The 20399-nt window shown below is 33.8% G+C and overlaps 1 protein-coding gene across 1 annotated transcript in view; it reads left to right on the forward strand.

The window, feature by feature from the left end:
* Positions 1–20129, forward strand: part of LOC111058145 (DNA-directed RNA polymerase III subunit RPC2) — a 38203-nt gene extending 18074 nt beyond the window's left edge. The window contains exons 10-21 of the mRNA XM_039443843.1: positions 4393–4555; positions 5456–5609; positions 6368–6468; positions 6943–7143; positions 7798–8007; positions 8849–9030; positions 10659–10896; positions 11873–12037; positions 12683–12813; positions 14567–14730; positions 16133–16222; positions 19917–20129. Of these exons, the coding sequence (XP_039299777.1) occupies positions 4393–4555; positions 5456–5609; positions 6368–6468; positions 6943–7143; positions 7798–8007; positions 8849–9030; positions 10659–10896; positions 11873–12037; positions 12683–12813; positions 14567–14730; positions 16133–16222; positions 19917–20046 (1929 nt within the window). The 3' untranslated portion in view covers positions 20047–20129. The remainder of the gene's footprint in view (positions 1–4392; positions 4556–5455; positions 5610–6367; positions 6469–6942; positions 7144–7797; positions 8008–8848; positions 9031–10658; positions 10897–11872; positions 12038–12682; positions 12814–14566; positions 14731–16132; positions 16223–19916) is intronic.
* Positions 20130–20399: the final 270 nt, after the last annotated feature.

The following is a 20399-nucleotide window of genomic DNA, read 5'->3' on the forward strand; positions in this document are numbered from 1 at the left end:
TAAGAAGAAGAAGAAGAAGAAGCACCTCTCTGTAGTACTGGACGTTTACTGTTTGGCCGGGTGGCACAAACTCTTTCTGAACGGCCAGTACTACAGAAAGGTGCTCCGTCGACTAACCACCCGGGTTCATCGGTCATATAGTCGGCCAGTTGGCCCTATAGTCGAGGGTAACTTTGCCAAATCCTCCTTACAGCCCGGATATGGAACCAACGGATTTCTTTTTGTTCCCCAAGATCAAGAGACAACTTAAGGGGACGCGGTTCGGGATTCTGGAAAACGTTCAAAGTGCTACGACGAGGGCTCTTGACAGCATAGAGGTTGCCGACTTCCAGGGAGCGTTCAGGGATTGGAAAATACGGTATCAGCGTGTTATCGACTCCAATGGAGACCACTTTGAAGATTCCTAAAGAAAAATTGTACATATTTTGCCAATGAAAAATTTCCTTAGGTCAGTTCGGTTACTTATTATACAGACCCTGTAGGACGATTTGATGAAGAGGAGAACGATAAAATAAATGTATCAGAATATTTTTATAGGCCAAATGTTAATTAATGATAATCAAATTAGATACAACGATTACTGTATCATTTTTTGATTGGTCGGTAATTCTGAAATAATTCTAAACAAACTAGCATGAGAATAATTTGAAAACCAAGGTCACTTGGGCATTACTAAAATATTCTATCTCTAAAAATCTGTTGAACGTTGCTGAAAATTTGTAGAATTAAGATTGGTAGATTATTTGGTAGTTTTTCAATTATTGTCTCACTTTGAAACTAGTTAACTAGATATGTCCCTGCCAAACGACTGTTACACACATTTGTGAGGGACACAGGAGTATCTTGCTCACTTGCTTATTTTGCGTTTCAAATAATCGAACACATACAACAAAATGTAGTAGAATATTTCAGTTACAGTTATTATACTCACACCTAGAAATACGTCCAAGTAGAAAACAGTGTTATCAATCATGTCATAGTTGTTGTATGTCTTGGTTCGAATTTTCGGATGGAAATAATTGTCTCTGAATTATTTATCAATAGTACGTCCATTAACGCTACCTTCAACTGATTCAATTGATATCACCTTGTATTCAGTGAAATTGCCAGTCGGCAAACAATCACAAGAGTTCACAGAGTTCTCGTAATGAGTCTTCAAGGCAACATCCACCGCACATGAGCTGTTTTTATCCGAGCATAATTATGTATGTTGATTCATTGTACGGCATCTAAAACAAAACACAACCACACTCTTTCAATGCTTTTTTAGTTGATCACTCTATTAAACAATTTTGAAGCGTGTAATATTGAAAGTAGTCCAATGTTGTCTCTGTTGTGTTGTAGCATTGACGAGCAGATGGAACTTTGTACAGCAAATCATTCTCATTCATAGGACATTCTTCTGTCACTTCAGGGTAGATGTTTATGTGGTAAGACTTTCGAGGGTCAACACGATGCCATCTCATCAATGGACTTGGAAGATCCCAAGGATTGTGGATTTTAAACATAGGCGCACAGTGCCTTCCAATATACAAGTGTTTGCAATCGCATTGCCATACACATGTGTGACTCCTGTGGCTTCTGCACCAGATATGAATATGTTTCTGCCAACACATCAATAAAGTTTGGATCCGCTTCATTCACTTTAAACGAAGGAAACCTGTAAAATTGATCAGTGTTCAATTCATAGGCCATCTTGAACCCTTTGGTCTGTTGCTTTTGTAGCTCTGAATCGGTTCGAAAGTAATTTTGCACCGAATTAGATCTATATTTTTGAAGAAGGTATCATGTTGCAATAAATGCAGAGGCCTCTGAAGGTGAACTTTTGAAAACAGAGTGAATAGGAAAATGTTGGGTACACATCGTCTAACTGTGAGATATTAAGGTTCTGTAGGTTTGAATCGGATAAAATATCTCTCTCTTCATTACTAATGTAATTTCGAGTTGAATAGTTCTTAGATTTGAATAGAGAGTAGTACATATTATGAAACGCTTCCCTAGTCATGTTTAAAATATCAGCTATTTTGCACATAAAATCATCAAAATCGCCTTTGTTATTCATTAAAGATTTAGCTCTTTCTTGTGCCATACCTAAAGAGCTACAGAATGTGCCAGCAGGAACTGGCAGAGTAGATATGTGTTGGCCTGTATAAGCCACTTCAATCGTACTTGGATTTTCTTTCCAAAATTAATCTTCATTTCATAAACTACATGTCACGATATTATGAAACTAATTAGAACTATACTCCAGAAATAACGCTCTATCCAGTGTCAGTTAGGATAACCTATGTATTTGACGCCATGCAGTGTTGTATTCTCTAGAAATCCCTTGAAATGAGGGTTGACTCTCCTTTTTCTTCTTCATCGTCTTCGATGTGAAGTGTTAGGAGTAGAAACGTCCATGACTGACTGAGGAATACAACTATATGAATTCTGGAACGTTCTCCTAGAGCACTGACAATCCAATATAATGTTAAATCTTCACACGTCTTCTGACAAATGTATAGAACAAGGTCATTCACGTTGAATGCAGAGTTATTTATTGTACAAATTACTCTACAAAGATACATTATAAACATGCAAATATTCACATGGACTTATTCTAAGGGGAATTGCATGGAAAATAGCAAGTGTCAATTGAGTTTTCGTTATTGGAAATATTCGTTATCAAGTCCAACTGATCAGCTAATCAAGCTGAGTAGTATTCAACTGATAAGCGGTACTTTCACCATCAACTTTTTTTCTTCAAATAGTTCGTTTGAGAGAGCACGTCTAATCAATATTTTAGTTCACTATTATGTTATGTTCCGCTGCTCCATTCGCCTGCGTGCCCACATTAATTTCATTCTTTCTGATCTCTCATTTCTCAGCTGTTGGATGTTGTGGTGTTTACGTCTCCTTCTTTCCTCCTCCTCCTCCTCCTCCTCCTCCTCCTCCTCCCCGAAGATCACACTCTGCACTTTTCGTCTGAAGATTTCTCTATTTTGAATGTTCTCCGTAGTGATACCAGCCTCCTCACAATCCTTCAGCGTCTGCACATCCCATACCGGCCTAATTCTCAGTTTCAATATATTATCAAAAACTTGTTTTAGAAGTCGGTCATCATCCATATAGTGATATATGTCCAAAAAAAGATAGTCTCCTTTTCGTCATTGTGTGGATTATGTTTTCGATTTTCCAATAGATCTCTTTGTTGGTACGAGGTCTGTTGTATTCTACCACGTCTCTCCTATTTTCCTTCCTTAGCACTCCAGTCTATCAATGCCTGCCCACTGTACAATTCGAAGTGTTTCAACTTTAGAGGAATTTTTTATAAGCTCTTGAATCATGAACTAATTGAGTGGGGCAAGACAATGTCAATGTTCTTCGAATGCATGCCACATGAGTAAAAAGTAATTCCTTTTATCAGTTGATGAATAGAATGGGGGAAGAAGAAGAGGTAGGAGTACGAGTAGAGGAAGATTACAAGAAGAGGAGAATAAAAGAAGGAAAAAAAATCCTTTCATCAATTGATAAATAGAATGGGGGAAGAAGAAGGAAGAGAAAGAGTACGAGTAGAAGAAGATGAGTAAGAAGAGGTAGAAGAAGAGGAAGGAGAAAAGAAGAAGAAGAAGATGATATGAGAGAAATTTATGAAATTGTTCGTCTTTTATAAAAAAATAATTACGGTTAGTTAGCGTTCGATACTACTTGCAATAATTGCTTAAGCTTGGATTCCATTTTCAAAGTAAACAGAGCTATGTTTTGTAAGCCTAATGACAATTAAAGACCCACATAAAACCACTACATTTTAGCGACCAGCTGGTGTATCACTTGGGTCGCCGGTCCAGCCATTCCTGGTGTTTCACTGGTATCCCAGTAAGCTTTACACTCGGACACCTCTGTTGTCTTAATTTAATACTGACCTAATGCAGTTGAACGGCTAAACAGATTGAAACTACAATAAAATTATTATAATTATTCTGACTTTACACAAATAAATAATACTTATTTTTTATTAAGAATGTTCAAAATACTTACATCGTCTGAAAAAAACAATTGAATTGCCGTGAAAAATTGGATTCCTTGCTACTAATTGGTTTAATTAAAACAAAGTGAATATTATTTTTTGTGAGTTGTATGTTCATGTATGTGTCAATATTTATTCGGAGATCTTGTCCACATTTTGCGACTTAGAAGCATCTTTTTTATATTATAGACAACGAGTTTTAGGAGTGTTTCGAGTTTATTTATTTATTTCATTTACACATGCACAAAATCAAAACAATGATTGGGAGAGAAACAACAGAATTAATTCAAAACTATTTCTCTCCTAAATTTAGATAGTTATAATCCTGTCTAAATGAGTTGGACAATATCATTACAATCAACTTTCCATTTTGTTCACTGTAGGCTTGTGGATTAGTGAAGAATCTTGCTTTGATGACTCACATTACAACTGAGATGGAAGAAGAACCCATCGCACAAATCGCTCACAACATTGGAGTTGAAGACATTTATCTGTTGCACGGCGAAGAAATTCATGCTCCAGGAGTCTACGTTGTTTGGCTTAATGGTGAGTTAGAACATCAAATTATAAACTTGGAAACAGTTTAATAACTAGGCTATAGAAATAATTTTTAATCAAGACATATGTGGTTAAACGTGAAACTTATTTTATGAATAACAAGAGCTACACTTAGTAATAAAAATAAAATGAAAATAGTATCCTTTTTTAGAAAACACCTTTTACTTATTTAAAAAAAAAACAATACACTTTTTCAATATTAAATTTCAATGGTCTTATAATTTAAAAAGTTGATTGGTTTTTAATGAAGAAGTAGAATGTGTTTATTTAAATTGTACCTACTATTATCATTTTATTTCTATTATAATACTAGATTATATCATAATACTAGAATACTATTATAAAACTTTTTCAGAATTTATGTGAAAATCAAGAATAACCATTACAGTTTTCCGTCATTGAAGGTGGTGGTTATGTAGGCGAAGTGGAACTTCCTAAGGGACTCCCTACAATCCAAGCCATCCGCCAACAACAACAACAACATTAAACTTGTCTTTTTTCTTTAGGGCTACTTTTAATATAAATAAAAATATAAATCTCAATACCCTTTTAAATTAATTTGTCACAACATGTTTCGGACATTAAAGCCATTTTCAAGACTTGAGATTGAACAAGAACTTGTACTGAGATTTATATTTTTATTTGACATTAAACTTATATTGTATTGTTGTTCCTTTTTTCATTTAAAATCTGCCTAACCATTCAGTTGATTGGTCCATTTTGTAGAAAATATCTTGAATATAAAAAAATTGCGATTCTTATAATTAATTCTATTTTTATGTGAACCGATTAGATATTTCTTATACTAACAATGTTTTTGTTTTTTTTATTTGATACTTTTCACAATCTCTCTTTCTGATAGAACATAATTAGGACATAATTTTTCAGGAAACATCCTTGGTATCACCGGGAACTACAAACGACTTGTCAAGATTTTCAGGATGCTTCGACGCTGCGGTAGAATCAACCAGTTTGTTTCAATCTATACACAACACAAGCACAGATGTGTCTATATCAGCTGTGACGGGGGAAGACTGTGCAGGTAATTCGTTTTTCCATCCACTCTCATTGTTATGGAATCATCTGGAGTAACATTATTTTGATCTGATGCCGATCTAAGCACTGTATTGTTCTTACTAGGTATTAGTCTTGTCAGTCAGTCTGTTACCAGATCTCGTTGATAGTACATCGCTTGCATCATGTAATGTTTATAAGTGTGTGAAAATGAATATTTATAAAAACCCGCTTAGTTATCCCAGTTCCTCAACTTGGTACTTTTTACGAAAATATTACTCTCGAATGCAATTTTATTATGCTCTTCAGATTATGAAGAAAGTGGAAAACAGCTTTTTACAGTGTCAAATAATTGAAGTTGAAGGTTTAATACTATTACAGCATTAAATATTATTTGTGAATGATTCTGAAGAAAGTTTCTAGACTAGCACAAAACGATTCTAGAAGCTACTCTTTCATTAAATGATCTATTCATCATGTTTTCATTCCAATTATGCTGTATTTATTTTCTTTTTTCAATATTCATCAGCTTCGTTCAGTTCTTTCTTGGAATTCACTCTATAAATATTTTATTCCTAGTCATCTGAGCCCAAGGCTGGTATTTATTTAATGGGAAGAATGATTCTAGATTAATGACCAGTATTAAATGTATTTCAAATCACTGTAGAGCCCTTTTGAAGCTCACAACTGCCAGTTAGTGAAGCTAGGATCAATCATTTTTTGTAATTTTTTAAATAAGTTAAGATGATTCCCTGATGTTTCTTTTCAATTTTAATTTGTTTCTAGGCCGTATATAATTGTGGAAAAAGGAATTCCTATGGTTACTGGAAGACACATCGAAGAGCTGAAACAAGGGAAAAGAAAGTTCCAGGATTTCTTGAACGATGGTATGTTCATTTTTGTTCGTGCATTAACAGCTGCTTCGTTCTCAATTACTGTGGTTGTATCACCAGACTTGAAACTTGAAATCATAAGTCTAATAATAAAATTGCTCATTACAATGAACAATATCTTGAGGATTGATTCTGTAACCGTGGTTATAATATACAACTTGAAAATATGTTTTTAATAAATTGAGATGATTAAAGTAGTATAAATTGAACGTTCAGTTACACAAATAGTAGAATAAAATCAATTTATTGAAACATTGTATGCTTATTGAAATTTCAAAATTCATATCACTATATTGTTGGAAGAAAATTCCTAAATCATTGTTATATAGATACAAATATATCGCCAGAACTGGTCACTCTATGATAAATACATCTGTTCTATGGGATGGAATTTATTATCAAGCAATATTCATAGCTTGATGATTGCCAACTACTTTTCGAATGTAATAATTGTTGATTTTGTGGCAGGCTTGATCGAATTCCTTGACGTGAATGAAGAGAACGACAGCCACATCGCGTTGGATGAGAATGGAATCGAAGAAAATACAACTCACATGGAGATTGCCAACTTCACACTGCTGGGTGTTTGTGCTGGCCTCATTCCCTATCCCCATCATAATCAGAGTCCCAGGAACACTTATCAATGTGCTATGGGAAAGCAAGCTATGGGTGAGTCAAAATTACATAGAATTGTACACATTTAGAGCTCTCATACACATTTTTCAGCTCTTGAATTTTGAAATTTCCTAGAAAAGTTGCGCAAACAGATTTAAATGCATTATTGTCCAGTTATCTAGAAGTAGTCATTCTAATTATTGTCTTTATGCTGATTATCAATAATGAATTATAAAAGAGCGGAATTATTTGTATTCATCTACAATATTTTTCAGGTCACACTAACAAGTTATTTATTTAAATGTAAAATAAATTGATGAATGTAAATAAATTTGATGTGTAGTTCAAAAATGTGAAAGTGACACACAACCTGTCTTATAATTAGAATTGGAACCGTTTTGGGCTTAAACATGTGGTATTTTATGAAAGTCTGTGATTTAAAATAATAGATAAATAAAATCAATAGTTCATTTTGCATTAGTATATTTCGCACCTAGGGCCAAAAATTTTCCGGCTCGAAATCGGTTTTCAAGTTCGAGGCTGACTAGGAAAGATTGGGAGCCGGAAAAACATTTTTGCTATTTCGATTCTAATTGATAATTTCAAGCCTTTAATTGTGAATGGTATAATGATTTGTGGTATGTTACTCCACCGCATGTACGGATTATCTTCAATTATGAACTATTTTTCGATTATGAATGTTTCCAGGTACGATTGGGTACAATCAGCGAAACCGAATTGACACGCTGATGTACAATCTGGTGTACCCGCAAGCACCAATGGTGAAGACGAAAACCATTGAAATGACTCACTTTGATAAGCTGCCGGCCGGGCAGAATGCCATTGTGGCTGTCATGAGTTATTCTGGATACGACATTGAAGATGCCATCATTCTCAACAAGGCTTCCATCGACAGAGGTCAGATATTAGCAGTCTATGTTATCAAACACAAAGTGAATTTTATTACAGGGAAAAGTATGAAAGTACTACATTAATATCGCTCATGGAATATGTAGCTAATAATATAAACATTATTCAATTAAAGTGTTGAAACAAAAGCAAAACCACTTGTTTCCTATAATTTAGACTGCTTGTCTATCCTGTAACATCGTTGAAACGTTTGTGAGTCTATGATCCCTTTGAAACAGAGATTTTTACAAGGTGAAATTCGCTGGTGTAGTCCTCACTACTGTTCTATGTTCAATCATTAAGCCCCACTTTCTGGTTGACTATATAATTATATTCATTGAGAACAAAAATAGAGCTCTCACATGCTACTTTCTTACAATCGAAAATATATTGTTAATAGTCGATTGAAAAATTATGTGTTGATCTACAATCCTCTAATTAAGCGATCTAATTGAATTAGAATTCAAATTTTTGATCTTCATAGAATATTATTGTATTTGACATTGTTCCTTGAGCAGTGATTTTGAATCTTTTAACGTATTTGTATTGCTGATTTCACCTGATATACACAGATACAGACATTATTCAAATTTTAGAAAAACATTACTGACTGACTGAAACACTTTCAAGTCATGAACAATTGTTTGGTCATAACAATGAGATACTCATTTTCAAAAATATTGTTGGTATTTGAAAATTAAAATGATAGTGTAAACGTCGCAATTGATATCGAGAAATTCACTTTCAAAAACATTGTTGTTATTTAAAAGTGGAATAGTAATGTGAATGTCGCAGTTTGTAATTAATATCAAGACATTCATGCTTTCAAATTGAATTGTTGAATTGACAGGTTACGGTCGCTGCCTTGTGTATCGTAATGCGAAGTGTACCCTGAAACAGTACGCCAACCAAACATTCGATCGAATCATGGGACCAATGGTGGACTCGGAAACAAAACGACCAATTCACAGGCACATGCCACTCGACGCTGACGGCATTGCATCTCCCGGCGAAATGGTCAAGGAAAGACAGGTGATGTTCACAACTTTACTCCTTGATCGCTTTTCTCATGAAGGTAGTTTAGGTGACATAGAAATACTAGATGGTTTCATGTGAGAATTAGAAGTATAAACCTCCTTAGCCATACATTTTATAAATGTAACATTTGAAGAAAGCAATTTGTTACAATTATAACTGAAGAAAACAAATAGATGACTGAGAAAAATTTTACGATAGAGACTTCCTAAAAACGTGTATTAATTACAAAAATGATGTATTTTGCGAAAAAATGAAATGTCTTGGTTCTCGTTCTTAAATAAATGGTTCTAATAAAAAAAATAAAAAATAATAATGGTTTTAATAAATGGTCGTAAGAGAACTCGTTTCAAAACTTTCCAAAACCTTGTATTAAACAAGGTTAATAGATCAATGTTGAGTCTAAATATTTTATTTAGTACATATGTGGTATTATTCAAAGGGAACATGGTAAACGTTTTCACTTGACACAAGAAGAATATGTGTTAGAAATTAATTATATTGATGGTTGAGAGAAAACGTTTTTTGTTAGAGATGAAACTTTCCTTCCCATTTGTAGAAGAAAGTAAACAAAAAGCAGAAGAATATGTGTTAGAAATTAATTATATTGATGGTTGAGAGAAAACGTTTTTTGTTAGAGATGAAACTTTCCTTCCCATTTGTAGAAGAAAGTAAACAAAACGCAGTGGATGAGTCTATTTTTGTGTTGAACATTAGTATCAAATGTCAGTCTAGAAGATAATCTTCATTGTGCCGAAAAGATTACCTTATTTGAGCCAATTCGGTTCCATGATAGAAGTGGCAACATTTAGCCTCTGCTAACGTGCAGCAGAAAGAAGAAAGCAATATGCTTACTCTGTATAATACTTTTAATAGAAAAAACCAAACCAATCTCTAGTGAAATCTATCAAACATAAGTACAATTTGTATTTGTACAAATTACATTCTTCATTATAAAATATTTTCTAAATTTTTGAGCATGAAATTTCAGTTCACCTGGAAGGAAACCCTGTGCGCGCTAATATAGAATATATTGTTTTACAAATACAAAACCATTTATGCCTATCAATCTCTCGGTTTTCTCATTCTTAGTTACCTTTTCATTCATCACTAATCCCTACTATTATGTTATCACTAAATCATCAAACTGTAATTTGCTTCACTGTATACTATCTGACTTTGTTCATAAAGCTGGATCCCCACTTATAAGTGAACTTGTTTGTAACTTTGTACCGTGAAAATGTTATTTCCATTAGTTCCTAATCGATTCATACTCGCTTAGCCATAGAGTTCCTACTCTATTCATACTCGCTTAGCCATAGAGTTCCTACTCTATTCATACTCGCTTAGCCATAGTGTTCCTACTCTATTCATACTCGCTTAGCCAGAGTTCCCACTCTATTCATACTCTCTTAGCCATAGAGTTCCAACTCTATTCATACTCGCTTAGACATAGAGTTCCCACTCTATTCATACTCGCTTAGCCATAGTGTTCCTACTCTATTCATACTCGCTTAGCCATAGAGTTCCTATTGATACTGATATGTGGGAATTCAACTGTACTGTGATGTTGAATGGCAATAGAATTATATTTATTTATTAATTAATCAATGTATGATGGTCAGGTAATGGTGAACAAGTCGATGCCGACAGTGATGACAGGACCGCTGAACCCGCAAGCGGCGCCCGAATACAAGGAGGTGCCGATCACATACAAGGGCGCCGTGCCCAGCTACGTCGAGAAGGTGATGATGTCCTCCAACAACGAAGATGCCTTCCTCATCAAGCTGCTGCTCAGGCAAACTCGGCGGCCCGAAATCGGAGACAAGTTCAGCAGTCGCCATGGACAGAAAGGAGTTACTGGTACGTTCATGATAATGCCTACTTTCCTACGTGACAACACACTCTACCTGCGGTCAGACCGCATGACAACTCCAGTGTGCATGGAGTGTTTGAAAGAAAAAGCCAACAGGCCAACATGGAAACTGAAGCTAGCTCTCTGTCAGATAGAGTATTTTTTTCTATATTATTTTTTTATCAAACAATATAATTCATTGAAGCTACTACTTATTGACGTTCAAGATACTATATAGTTCAATTATTAACATTTTCATTTGGAAAAAATCTTAATTTGAGGCTAGAAAATCAACTTTTACTCTTTTTTATATCGCAATAACTCTTGAACACTAATAATAGTATGCAACTATGAACAAAAATACTATGCAAATATTTAATAGAAACACAATTGAAGGAAATTATATTATTTAGTTCTGGTTACACAAAAGCTGGTTAAATTTTACTCGTAATTAATTTCATGACAACCATTCAGAGAAGACTTATTTTCGAAAAAGCCTTCTCTGATTGGTTCTTCTGAGATTAATCATAATTAAAGTTTAACCTGATTTTTTGCAACCAAGCCTTAGTGTTGAATTGAATCAAATTCATGTCGAAGAATGTCCTGGTAATAGTAATTGATGAGTGAAACCCAACTGGAAGGCTTGTATTTGACCGCCGTATGTGTGCTTTCGAATCTCCATACATTGAAGTAATATTCATATATGTATCTGTACATTTTTGTCAGTTTTTTTAATTCAAAATAATTGCAATACGTTTAATGGACTATAAACGGACATATCTATTATTAAGGTGCAGTTGTGTACATTCAGTCCACTCAAAAGTAATATCAAATCAAGTTTCATTTATGGAAAACTGTATTTTCTTGAATTTATCTCAAAAGTTTTGAATGCATACAGACTATTAACAGATATTGTGTTTCTTCATTTTCAAATTGATGTTTACACTCTATGATGTATTGAAATGATAATTTCTTTCACTTTAGGTTTGATTGTTGATCAAGAGGATTTTCCATTCAATGATCAAGGCGTGTGCCCAGACATGATCATGAACCCTCACGGCTTCCCATCTCGGATGACAGTCGGCAAATTGATTGAACTGATTGCTGGAAAAGCCGGCGTTCTGGAAGGAAAATTTCATTATGGAACAGGTGGGCCTATCTCATACAATCATTAGTATCCATTATCTTCTCTTCTATGTCATTAAACCCTTCAAATTCTTTCTCCTTAATTTGAGTATTCATAATGTCTATTTCTACTACATTAATTGTTTCCTTCAGTGGAAACGCAGGATAGCAAATTTTGTTGAATCTCAATATTTCATCCAATTATAACTTTGAGGTCGAATTTATTTTATCGTTGTTTAGCATTTTTCAATTTAAGCCTCTGCTCTACAATAAATGTATAATTTTATTTGAATCATGTGAAATTATTTGACTCTAGCGAGAAATAGTAATAAAAACTTGTTCGAAATTACAATTAATTCTAACTTGTATTGTCCATTCATGTATTTTAAATAGTAAACATAATAATGGAATACAAAATACAAATAATGCTAAAATTATTCCAGTTTAACATTACCAAAGTCAAATAATAATCAATATATTATTTTTTGAAAATTTTTACTGTCCATTCATGTATTTTAAATTGTAAACATAATAATTGAATGCAAAATACAAATAATAATGTTTTAATTATTTCAGTTTACATTACCAATAATCGATATTATTCTTTTTTGAATCTCTATTTTGTTTCATTCAGTACCTCAAGAGTTTTTATAATTTCTGAATCTTTAGCATTTGGAGGATCGAAAGTGGATGACGTATGTGAAGAGTTGGCTAAGAATGGCTTCCACTACCAAGGCAAAGATATTTTCTACTCGGGTATAACTGGCGAACCTTTACAGGCCTACATCTATTCTGGTCCGGTAAGTAACTACTATTTCACCTTAGTTGTTCCAAGTAATAAAATGTCTTGTATTTTATTAAGTAACAAAGTGCAAGAGATTTCTACTATTGTTTTAAACTAATAGATATTCAAAGGTTTAGTACTCCATGGATATTTTTATATCAGATCTTTATGCCCCAAATAATGCGCTCATCACTGCTTATCCTATGACGGCAAAGATTTCAATCATTAACTAAAAATCATTATTACCAATCATTGAGGCTAGAAAATTCTCCCGCTCACGTCGACAATATGCGATTCGCAGTGACATGACAAGCCTTCATTCGTAATCTATATCTATTAAGTGAGTGGAAGAGAAGCTTTCAATGTCTTGAATTTCCTCAGCACTTTTAATTTGTGCAAATAAAGTGACTCGTCCCATTCATCTTGTTGAATTTCTTACTGTTTTCTATTGGAATATTTGAAAGCAATATGCTTAAAGTTGTCAAATTTGTATTTATAATTGAACGTCAATTTATGGAAGTGACAAACAAAATCCTAATTTGAAACGTGTGTTATTCATAGAAATTCGGGGAAAAATCAGTTTTGGGCTGAGCCCAAGTTCTCTAGCGATCATGCTTTTATTTGTTCATTCACTCATTTGTCAATTCCATTTATCTATTATTTTACAAAGGCGACTTTCTAGAAGTATTTTAAGCCTAGGTGATGATGATGATGGGATGAATGATGACACAATGATGGTATTAACTTATTCGTCTATTCACAGATGAAATTATGCATTTATTTATTCAATTTTTATGAAAATGTGTTGAATAGGAATTTTCATAAATCTTATGACGAAACAATCATATTCATTCATCCTAGTCAATTAAATTATTTATCCAGTTCATATATTATTATACTGTGATTGAAAAAACACAATTTCATTTTTGTCACATCCACATTTATATGATTAGTACACAGGACTGCAGTTTCGTGTTGAAATCAACACTTTTTTGACAGACAGAAAAAAGATATTTATTTCCAAAAAAAATCTATTTACAAATAGTTATTTGTGCAACTAGTGCGCAAAGTGACATGTTACTGCATCGAAAGAAACGTTTACGCACGAGCCGTAGGCGAGGGCGGATTGGGTTTCTTGAGTGCAGCAGAGAAACTTTGCTCACGTATTTCACATTAAATTTTTCCTACAGTTACCATTGAATATGAGAAGTGGTTGATTATGGGTAAAATGATGGCTGAAATCCATCAAATGTTTGTCTGTATAATTTGTTATTAATAACAACTTTAATTTATTTTAAACTTGATAATCCAATTAAAAATTAATAATCGATAATTTATTCTAATTAAAAATTAAATTAATCCAATTCATTTGAAAATTTGAATAATTTTGAGTAAATCTTAATTTCATAATCTTTAAAAACAACCTTTGGTGACAATCATATTAGTAAAGCAATTACATATTGCAATAATTTGATTGACAAAACGAAATTGATATTTTTTATCATTCATTTATTGTCTTTATATTCTTAATTCAATTTCGTACAATGACACTTCAAGGAAAGCACAACAGGCTGCCGTCCAAATCAGGTACCTTCCCAATTTAGATCACAAGTGTCCGAAATGGTTATGATGATGTTATTATGTGATAATTTTATTTCAGGTATGCTATACTATCAGAAACTGAAGCACATGGTACTTTTCCAATTTGTGTCACAAGTGACTGAAATGTACAGTAGGTTATGATGATATTATGTGGTAAATAATTTCAGGTGTACTATCAGAAACTGAAGCACATGGTGCAAGACAAGATGCACGCTCGCTCGAGGGGGCCGCGAGCCGTCCTCACCAGGCAGCCGACCGAGGGAAGGAGTCGCGATGGCGGACTCAGGCTGGGCGAGATGGAGAGAGACTGTCTCATTAGTTACGGTGCCAGGTCAATATCTATTTCAATTGAGCTACTTGGAAGTTTACTCACAATTACTAGTACCCTTTTCCGTTTTCTTTTAGTGTCTAAAAAAATCTTCTATTAACTCTATAAATATGTAATTAATCTATATACTCATTCATATTATGTAGAAGTACATTTTGTTTGATGTGTCAAATTATCTTTGAAATTATTGCAACAGTACAGTACTCACATGTTGTGTTCCAAGATCACATGTGGTGTGATGTGGACGCGTTCCAAGACACCTTAATGCCTTAATACCATATCCATGGCACTCCCAGTTTGATAAATAGCTCTTCTGTTGCCAATATTTGCTGTGGGCAGAAGTCTTCAGGGGATTTGATGGCATATATTTGGAATTTTATTAAATTATAGTGAGGTCCACGTTATAATGGCAGTACAGTATATGATTAACATTAGTGTTGCTATCCTTATCTATCATTCAACAAAGCAGATAGCGCTATCCTTTTAGCTTCGCAACGTTACCAGATCGTTTTCTAACAATTTAGAAATATAATTAATCAACAAAATATTCAATTTATATTAAGAAAATTTATTATTCAATCATTGGAAAAAATTTATTTACGAATAAATTATAATTCATCATTTTAAACAATAACAGTTTATATTTCATCATATCAGTATCAGCTTTATTCTATAGAAAAATGCAGTAATATGGCAGATAATCGGCAACGCTGCTCTCCTACCTTTCTCCACTGCCATTATAACTTTGACCTTACTATAGTTCAATTATAATAAATCAAATTAAATATTGTTGAGTTGAATTTATTCTACGCATTATAATTATTGTTACTTTCCTTACCTATGGTAATAGGGCTTTCTTTCCTTGCCCAAGACAATTCGGCTAAAAACCTAAAATTTAAAATAAGCTCGGAATTCGAGAAAATGTTATTATTCTTTTAAACTGTTGGCAACTGTTGATTCTATTAAATCATTCACTATGAAGAGATAGCAGAACTCGTGTGTCTCCAGCGTTATTGTCCTGTCACCAGCTGGCTCAGATAGTAGACTTGAGATGCGCGTGAACACTAGCGTCAGGTGATAAATTTACATAACGGCAAGGAAAGTTGTGTGAGTGCGCCACACCAGATTTTTCTCTGTGTTGTTGTGGAGGGGATATTGTGGTAAATATCCATATTAAATGATATCGACTTATTGTCAAAACCACTGGTTCATGAAAATAATTTGAGATAGTATTGGTTGTTACACCAATATCAATCTCTAGTTATCTCACTAATAACCAAAACTAGTATCTTATTTTTGTATAAATCAATGTTTTTGGCAATATCAAATCGCTTTTTAGTCAATATTATATATGCATTTCGATTAATTAATTCTAACAATCATTTATGGTTGTTGTTTGTTACAGCATGATGCTGGTTGAAAGACTGATGATATCCAGTGATGCATTTGATGTAGATGTCTGCAACCAGTGTGGCAGGTTGGCTTATTCTGGCTGGTCAGTACAAGCAGAATATATATTTCAATTGAAACTTTAGTGTTTATTGTAAAATTTCTAGTTAATCAGTAGGATTTTATTTTCTCGTTCAAATTCAAATTTACTTATTCTAATTATTTTAATCTCAGAAGTGTTGACAAGTATTAGACTTGATTTAGACAAGTATAACTTATATTTAAGACACACCTTATATTTTAAGGTGTTTAAATGTGTTAATACACAATTTTACTTGTAGATATGGTTACATTCTTAGACCAGTTATAGAATAGACACGCTGGGAAGCCTAGCCTCTGAAGCCAACATCTACTGCCAAATCCACCCATCTTGACGTCACAACCAAGCTAACAACTATGTAAGTTACACACCACAAACACTTACACAACAAACTCAAAAAAGTTTTCTATAATTTCTTTACGATGCGTGACGTCACTGTTGTGCATACTTACAATATTTTCATAGTTCACAAAATATTACAATATAAGACAAATTAATGGAATGGAATATGGATACCTATATTGGATCTGTGGAAATAAAATATTTATTATAATATTACCGAAACTTATATTTTATTACTTGGCAAATAATGATAATGAATCAACCTAAGCACAATATTCCTTGAAACGATCATTTGGCACTAGGCTTAGCCTGCATGAAACATGACCGATGAAAATATAAAAATACTTATGTTTGAAAAGAAATATTTTTATCTGGTGCATGCAGATTCGTACATCCATAAGCACTGCATGAAACTACCATACTTTGAATATTTTTTATTGCTTCAATAAAGAAATATTATCATTTGAAAAAGGCTCTTTTTCTACACAGCGAATACAATACCCGACTTCTTGCCCGAAATTTCTGGTAGCTACACTAGCGCAGTGGCATCATAGCGGACTTCGCTCTTCTTAATCTTATTCTCTATATCAATGGTATGAATATACAATTGGCCGTGTCTATTCTATAACTGGTCTAAGGTTAAATTAGTGTTTCATACGGGGTTTAAACGAACAGCTGTCATTTCACCGTTTAAACCGAGTATCTGCATACGGGCCTCAGAATAGTATTAATAATTAAAGAAAATTTTTCAACTCATTTTTAAAGAAGTTTGTAAGTAATAATATTCAACTGTATTTTAAAAGTTATCTCATGTAAATCATTTTAGTACATTTCTATTTCTCTTTGAATACATGCCAAATGAAAAGTATGCAAATAGAAAGATATTATAATAATGTTATTGTGAATTATGAGACGCTAGTAGCTTACCCGTGCTTCGCAAGGGTTTTTTTTTTTACTGCAAAATGAAAACTCGATGTAATAAAAAATCGAAATTTGAAAATAGGCCTATAACCATCCTCGGTTAATGAAGAGTCTATATGCAAAATTTCAAATTAATCAGTTGAGTATATTTCAGACTTGATGATGCGTCAAACATGATTCCCTATTCCTTACGTGTATAAGCCAGTTCTTTCCTTTATTATAGTATAGAAGACTGAAGAATACATAATACTTGGAAACCTCACAGAATCATATTGATTTTTCCAATACATCAATAAATTTTAGTTCGATTAGGATCCTCCTCAATTTGAATCAGGTAGCCTTTTGTTTTCCCAATTCCAAACAAAATACCTAAAATACTCGTTTCACTGGGAATTCGTGTCTGATAGTACATTATAACTGAAGAATATAAATTATTTCTTATTTTATTGTGATCTATTCATGTTTTTCTTATGAAATTCAATTATAGGCCTACAGCATGAAGACTATGTCCAATTCATTTGTACTGGTGGCAAAATTTTACATTAAAAATAATTATTTCATAAAATCCAAGTTTAATAGTAATGAAAACAAATTCCTTCAAAAAATAATTGATAATAATACGTTTCGAGGGAAAAAATTAAGAACAAAAAAATGGGAAGCCTCGGGGGGATTAGAACCGAGGAACCGTCGCTCCGTAAGCAGGCCTTTTACCGCTGCGCTACATAGACGTAATGGTAATCTTATAACCTGCTCATAAAAAGACACACTTTGGGCTATGAAACTTCATGTAGCCTACGGTAGCATACATGAATTTGAACATTAATTCTGAAAAATCTAGAAGGAATATTGAAATTTGGGCTTCCAGGTGCACGAGATTGATATTTTTAGAATCTATGTTCAAAATTTGGAGATCTAAATCATTCCCGTTTTTCCGGTATGCAATCCACAAGTTGACATGTTTTGATGCGAACAAACGAACAAACACAACCCTACTCTCTCTTATTATATAGATGAGCATAAAATACCAGCTGGTAATTGTTTCCATAAATCTATTATAAACTTTGAATGTTGTTGCAACGGTCAATTTATTTACTTTTGAAGTAGATTAGTTTGTGAATTATAACTCTTAATTTCCATTTGTCAATTCCTTGAATATAATTCAATATTTTCAAATACCATTGATCTTTTTCTAAATCTATTTGGTGAAAGTATAGTTATTAAACGCAAACTACAACATAATCAATTCATTTTGAAAAAAATGTACTATTACATTTAAACAATTTCTAGTTGTTTTAGTAGTTTTATAAATGTTTTAATTTTTCAATAATATTGATTTCAATAGAATTTTTAGATTCTTTATAGTCATCATCATCATTATCGATCTCCGTCTCCAGTTGCCCGGGTGCGGTTTACGATGCCTCGCCATGTCTGTCTGTCCAAGTAGCTCCTCTCCTCCTCCAGTCCAGTCCTCTCTCTTGGATCATACGCCTAACCTGGTCTCGCCATCTTCTTCGTGGTCTTCCTCTAGGTCGTCTTCCCTCCACCTCTCCGTGTAGCCACACCTTCGCCGTTCTAGTATTTTCCATTCTTTCCACATGTTCGTACCACCTCAGCCTTGCATTTGAAATGTGGGTCAATAGGGTCTCCCTCTGCTCCACCTCCTTCCTTATTTCGTCGTTCCTCACTCTAACTCTCCTCGTTTTCTCCACGCTTGTCCGCAAGAACTTCATCTCCCCCGCCTGCAGCCTGCTCTCCTCTCTCCTGTTTGTGGTACAGGCCTCCAAGCTGTAGCTGGCAATCGGCACATAGTAGCTACTGTAAAGAGTTTGTTTGGTCTTGAGTGGTATTTCCTTATTCCACAGAAGTGTCCTTACTTGTTGGTAAAATTGGGCTCCCTTCCGTACTCTGTTTATTACTTCCTTGTCGTTTCTGCCCTCTCTGTCCAACATGCTACCCAGATAGCTAAAATCTTCCACACTCTCAACTCTCTGTCCTTCTAGTGTGATGGTGCATGGGCGGTTGTCTCTACTCACTTTCAGTACCATTGTCTTGCTCTTACTGATTTTCATACCAAACTCTTTGAACTCTTGATACCATAGGTCCAATTGCTGCTGTGCTTCCTGTTCTGTGTTTCCCCATATGACAACATCATCGGCGAATGCATATGCTTGAAACTTTCTCAGTTTTCATTTGATGTTTTTCATTATCTGGTCCATTACAACAATAAAAAGTAGTGGTGACAATGAACTGCCCTGTTGTACGCCGTTGAATGTTTGAAACCATCTTGATGTTCCCTTTCCTATTTGCACACAGCCCTCACACTCCAGGTATAAAGTTCCAACCTTCTCTATAAGGGTGTCTCTCACTCTTCTGTTTTCTAGGCACTCCCATATCTTCTTTCTTCATTCTTTATTGTAATTTTAATTATTTTTTGCAGGTGCCATGGCTGCCAGAGTAGTGCTTCAGTATCAACCATACGGATACCATACGCTTGTAAACTGCTATTTCAAGAGCTGCAGTCTATGAATATCTCGCCACGCTTAACGTTGAAGAACTATTGTGATTAACTACTGTGAAAGGTTACTTGATATCTTGAATCATAGTTTTAGATTAATTGTTGTAATTGCAGAATAAAAATGATTTTTCATTATTGGTTCTTTTTAGTTGCTACATGAAGTCACAATATTTTTATGATTTAGTGCTTTTGTTATTACCTAGAATACTAGATTAATTAAATGAGTGCTCTACATTATTATTGAGTGGTTTTCTCTCTAGTTTAATGCTTTACTGAGACAACTCTACAGTAATAAAATACAATGAAATAGAAATGAAATGATTATTTTTATGATTTTTTTATGGTTGACGCTCACATAAGCTTTTTACTTGGGCCCTTGTGCGTAGGTAATGGGATGAGATGATC

Source organism: Nilaparvata lugens, unplaced genomic scaffold (assembly GCF_014356525.2).
Source record: "Nilaparvata lugens isolate BPH unplaced genomic scaffold, ASM1435652v1 scaffold1848, whole genome shotgun sequence".
Taxonomy (NCBI): domain Eukaryota; kingdom Metazoa; phylum Arthropoda; class Insecta; order Hemiptera; family Delphacidae; genus Nilaparvata; species Nilaparvata lugens.